This window comes from Dreissena polymorpha, chromosome 3, assembly GCF_020536995.1.
Source record: "Dreissena polymorpha isolate Duluth1 chromosome 3, UMN_Dpol_1.0, whole genome shotgun sequence".
Classification (NCBI taxonomy): domain Eukaryota; kingdom Metazoa; phylum Mollusca; class Bivalvia; order Myida; family Dreissenidae; genus Dreissena; species Dreissena polymorpha.
The window spans coordinates 50052528-50058527 of NC_068357.1; the positions used below are offsets into that span (position 1 = coordinate 50052528).

The window sequence follows — 6000 nt, forward strand, 5'->3', positions numbered from 1 at the left end:
CTTGGGTTTGATCCGTTGTCTGGACTGAACTGTCATGAACTGATTCACCGATTGGCTTGATACTTCCCATGTGTATTGGCCTTAGGACACTAGATGCCCTATATTGAAATTTGTTTTCTGTTTGATATGTTATCAAAGGATTGAGTGATGGGGCTTAATATACTTTGCTGATGCATCGACCTTGAACAGTAGAAAATCCCTGTTTTTAACTGTGTAATAAAAAAAACATAGATGCTAACCACTGACTGCCAACTTAGTTTATCTCAATTTCAGTCTGTTCAATGATTATTTTTAGCTCATCTTTTTTTTTGAAAAAAATTATGAGCTATTGTCATCACCTTGGCGTCGGCGTCCGGTTAAGTTTTGCGTTTAGGTCCACTTTTCTCATAAAGTATCAATGCTATTGCATTCAAACTTGGTACACTTACTTACTATCATGAGGGGACTGGGCAGGCAAAGTTAGATAACTCTGTCTTGCATTTTGACGCCCTTTTTATACTTAGAAAATTGAAAATTTTGGTTAAGTTTTGTGTTTAGGTCCATTTTATTCCTTAAGAACCAAAGCTATTGCTTTCATACTTGCAACACTTACTAACTATCATAAGGGTACTGTGCAGGCAAAGTTATGTAACTCTGACTGGCATTTTGACGGAATTATGGGCCCTTTATACTTGAAAATTTGGTTATGTCATAAGGGGACTGTGCAGGCAAAGTTATGAAACTCTGACTGACATTTTGGCAGAATTATGTGCCCTTTTTATACTTAGAAAATTTAAAATTTGGTTAGGTTTTGTGTTTAGGTCCACTTTTTTCCTAAAGTATCAAAGCTATTGCTTTCATACTTGCAACACTTACTTACTATCGTAAGGGGACTGTGCAGGCAAAGTTATGTAAGTCTGACTGGCATTTTGACGGAATTATGGGCCCTTTATACTTGAAAATTTGGTTAAGTTTTGTGTTTTGGTCCACTTTACCCCTAAAGTATCATAGATATTGCTTTCATACTTGGAACACTCGCAAACTATCATAAGGGGACAGAAAAAGACAAGTTGCATAACTCTGATTGTCATTTTTACGGAATTATGGCCCTTTTTTGACTTAGTAACTTTGAATATATGGTTACATTTTGCGTTTAAATCCATTTTACTTCTAATGTATCAAGGCTATTGCTTTCAAACTTCAAATACTTTCATGCTATCATGAGGGTACTGTACCTGGCAAGTTGAATTTTACCTTGATCTTTGAATGACCTTGACTCTCAAGGTCAAATTATTAAATTTTGCTAAAATTGACATAACTTCTTTATTTATGATTAGATTTGATTGATACTACGACAAAACAACTCTTACCTGATATACCACAATAGACTCCACCCAAATCATCCCCCACGAATCCCCCCTCAATCCCCCCCATTTTTATTTTTTTTAAAGATCATCTAATAAATGACCACCACACCCTCACACTATCCCCCTCCCCCCCCCCCCCCCAACCCCCCACCCCAAAAAAATAATTTTTATTCCCCCGGTAGGGTGGCATATAGCAGTTGAACTGTCCGTCAGTATGTCAGTCAGTCTGTCCGTCCGTCCGAAAAAAACTTTTAACATTGGCCATAACTTTTTCACCATAGAAGAGAGCAACTTGATATTTGGCATGCATGTGTATCTCATGGAGCTGCACATTTTGAGTGGTGAAAGGTCAAGGTCATTCTTCAAGGTCAAATGTCAAATTTATGGCGTCTGTCCGTCCGAAAACTTTAGCATTGGCCATAACTTTTTTAATATTGAAGATAGCAACTTGATATTTGGCATGCATGTGTATCTCATGGAGCTGAACATTTTGAGTGGTGAAAGGTGAAGGTCAATGTCATCCTTCAAGGTCAAATGTCAAATATATGGTGTCTGTCCGTCCGAAAACTTTAACATTGGCCATAACGTTTTTAATATTGAAGATAGCAACTTGATATTTGGCATCTCATGAAGCTGCACATTTTGAGTGGTGAAAGTTCAAGGTCAAGGTCATCCTACAAGGTCAAAAAAAATAAATTTAAAGCGGCGTTCTCATGAAGCTGCACATTTTGAGTGGTGGATACTAAGTTTAAGGTCATCCTTCAAGGTCAAGATCATCCTTCAAGGTCAAAGTTCAAACAAAAAATTCAATGCGGCATTATCATGAAGCTGAACTTTTTGAGTGGTGGAAGTTCAAGGGCAAGGTCATCCTTCAAGGTCAAAAAAAAAATCAAAGTGGCGTTTTCATGAAGCTGCACATTTTGAGTGGTGGAATTTCAAGGTCAAGGTCATCCTTCAAGGTCAAAGGTCAAAAAAACAAAAAAAATCAAAGCGGCGTTCTCATGAAGCTGCACATTTTGAGTGGTGGAAGTTCATGGTCAAGGTCATCCTTCAAGGTCAAAGGTAAAAAAAAAAAAAATCAAAGCGGCGCAATCGGGGGCATTGTGTTTCTGACACATCTCTTGTGTTTTTCAAACATGGTTAAAAAACAAAAATATTTATTTTTATTATTTTATTTTTGAAATACCGTCCAACCATCCCACCCAAGAATCCCCCCCCCCCCCCCCCAAAAAAAATTTTTAAAAAAAATGCATTTTTTTTTTTGCATTTTTGGAAGATAATGTAATAAATGACCACACCCCCACACTATACACCCCTCTCCACTCCACCCCTCCCTCCTTTGTGATTGAAATTGAGATAGGTCCCTACACCTTAAAAAAGAAAAATAGATGAGCGGTCTGCACCCGCAAGGCGGTGCTCTTGTCTAAATCAGTGACATCAATTTTCAGGAAAGAGAATCAATTTATTATCGCTGTCAAGGCCCTGTTGGGGGTGGGAATCTGTCTCCGACCCCTATGCTGCTGTTTACCTTGACTTTTGCCAATTTAGAAAGTCCAAATCAAAATGACATGTTTTGTCTAACATCAAAACAGCTTGCTGCAAAGCTTTGACACTTGAAGAGATAACTAAGCAATGCACCTGCATCACCTGACCTCATAACAACCTTGACCTACTTTAGGACGTATTCAGAAGGTCATAAAGCTTTGTTGAAGCAAATTGTCTGTTCCCTTAGCATCAATACTTTGTACTTTAAAGGCTTTGATTCTTCAATTTAAAACTGCACACACATAACCTGACCTTATTTTCATATGAAAATTAACCTACTTTTGGACTGGGCCTTCCATATATGGACCAATATATCAGAACAGACATTAAGGCTCCCTCACCTAAGGCATCATATTTTGTTTAATGCAGCATCTTGTTCTTCCAGGAAAAGAAAATTGAAGAAGTTAGAAATAAGAAGGCTGTAATACAATCCAGCGGTGATTGCTCCCCATGCGAGTAGACTGGGGCCAGGACGTCCACATTGCCACTCATGTGGATGAGATTGTACATGTATATAACTGACAGGAGGACCAGCTACTCACAGTTTATAGAAATAAAACACTATTCATTACACAAACAGCATTGATTTGGATTTGTGACTGGAATATACAGACATTATTGTTAACAATTTATAGTTCTGTAATACCTTCTGTGAGACTTTTCATATTGAACACCGCTGAAGTGTACATGCTTGATTTTTTGCATTTCGTCCAAAGGTACTTAATTAACAGAATCTCATGTGTTTTAGTTAGTTTGCTAGTTGTAAGTCAATATTGTGTTTGAATTGAAAAGCACAGGTTTTGGGACCAACACTTGTCCTTGGTAAATGTGTATTCGAGCCTTGTTTTGGGAAATCCGGGTCAGATTCAGGGACGACACTTTCCGCCTAATCTGGATTTTCAATTTAAAAAGACTTCCTTTTAACCAAAGTGTCATCCCTAAATGCGGAGCTGCACAGGCTAATATGGGACTGAAGATTATGTACATTCTTTAAGCTCAGTTTTCCCAAATAACGGCTCATTTTGTTTTTTAGTTTTCTTGATTAGTGCTTTTGTAGTCTTTTCTATTGTTAAGAAATTGAAAACAATGAAACATTTTGTAGAGGACAGGGTGAGTACCGTCCTTTCGTTGTAGTTAAAAAATGTGTGCTACTTTATCCACAATGTCTTGTATACAGCTGAACGGTCCATGTATTATCAATAATTTTTAAGCATATAACATTAAATTTGTCTTTACTTTGTGTTCTTGTGCTAAGTAGCATGTAGTGCCGTAAGGGGACAATCAAATGAGCTAGTTTATTTTTGACTGTAAAATGATCCAACAAATATTCCTAATGGTTTCTTGGATACTGGAATCTTTTCGTAAAACATTCCTTAATGGTGTATTTTTTTTAATAACAGTAACATAATTACGCAGTCTTTTTTAACGTTGATTAAAATTAATTTTACTAAAAACAGCAAAGTGGGTTCATGTAGATTATGTATTTAATACTTGAGCTTCAATTGATATGTATAAAAAGTTAATTGTGTGTGCTGTAAAATGCCTTAATTGTTAATTTTATTGTAAAGTAGTGTTGTACATCTTGGTTATAAATAAACCAATTTTTGTCTGTCTAGGATCGAATTTAATACATACAATTTAAATAAAAGTTCAACACACAAAGTCATGCAGAAGTGGAAGTGACATAATTGAACTATATTACATAATATTTATATTCTTATTCCCCTTAAATTTTTAAGCGATAAGAAATCCTTGTAATAGCTAGCTTAATTAACGCATAGTGACATGAAATAAAATGTTGAAACATGGAAAGATTATTTAAAATCAGTCTTCATCAGAGAAAGATATGTTGTAATGTTATATTTGTTAATGCAATGTTCTCAATGCAAAGAAATCCATATGAAAAGCTTTAAAATGCTTGCTTCGTGGGAATTGTTTTTCTTTACAAGTATTTATTTTGTCCAGTCCCTTTTTTTCACCCCATAAATAACACTTCATCACTTGCATTGATCATTCTTTTAATTTCTTCCATGCATTTTGTGCCATATTATTCAAAGATTGTTTCTTTTTCAATTGACTTAATCTTAGAATTGGTTGCAAACTGAGTAATAATTCGTGCTGCGTTGTGAATAATATATCAAATACTGTATAGTAGTATTGTGTACACGGCATGCTAAATTGTAGTTCTTTTTGCCTTTTCCTTATGCAGTTCATATTTCTCTAAAGTAGATTTCGTCATACGCTGCTATTAAACTGTTCATGATAACGGAAGTTTTGTTTTCTATTTGAACCGCTTTCTCAGAAAAACTGGGCTTAATGCTTGTGCATAAAGTGTTGTCACAGATAAGCCTCTGAAAAAGAAAGACTTCATTTAAACAAAAAATGTCATAAAAGCGGAAAGTGCCGTCCCTGATTAGCTTTACGGACTGCATCGGCTAATCTGGGATGACACATTACGCACTTGCATTGTGCCCAGTTTTATCAGAACACGACTTGTATAAACTATACGAATGCCTGGGTTGGCCAGTTTTCACCCCCAAAGTGGGTGTTTTTTAATGAAACTTGGAAGAGGACCTAAGTAAAATGTGTCACCTGGGCATTGAAGTTTTTAAGATGTTTGATACATTATTCTTTAAAGTTTATAGCAACAATAATAAGGTTTAAGAAATTAATTCTAAGTAAAAGAGGGAGCAAAACTTTTAATATTTAATGCATAACTATAAGAATTGCAGGTCCAAAACTTTGTATAAAAAACAATGAATTCAAGTTGAAATAAAGCTTAAAAAGTGTACATGAATTTCTCTGGACAATTTGTTTCTACAGACAGAATTTGAAAGTGATTCAATTCTAACAATTGGAACAAACAAGAGGGCCTGAAAGGCCCAAAGTCACTCACCCGAGATAACAAAATATTATTGGGACAAATCTTCTGACCAAGTTTCACGAAGATCAGAAAATAAATGTGGCATCTAGAGTGTTAACAAGGTTTTACTATAGCCATATAAGGAAAAATGCCCCGCCCCTTGGCGGCCATGTTATTCAAGCAAACGTAAGCATTTACAAACTCATCCAAGATATCATTAAGACAAATCTTCTGACCAAATTTCAT

General features: G+C 35.7%; 1 protein-coding gene across 6 annotated transcripts in view; it reads left to right on the plus strand.

Annotated features, from left to right (window-relative positions):
• LOC127874101 (stathmin-like) overlaps positions 1 to 5157 on the plus strand; it is a 48458-nt gene extending 43301 nt beyond the window's left edge. For all 6 annotated transcript variants that reach the window (XM_052418236.1, XM_052418241.1, XM_052418239.1 and 3 more), the window contains one exon: positions 3277 to 5157. In XM_052418236.1, the coding sequence (XP_052274196.1) occupies positions 3277 to 3351 (75 nt within the window). In that variant the 3' untranslated portion in view covers positions 3352 to 5157. The remainder of the gene's footprint in view (positions 1 to 3276) is intronic.
• The last annotated feature ends 843 nt before the right edge of the window (positions 5158 to 6000 follow it).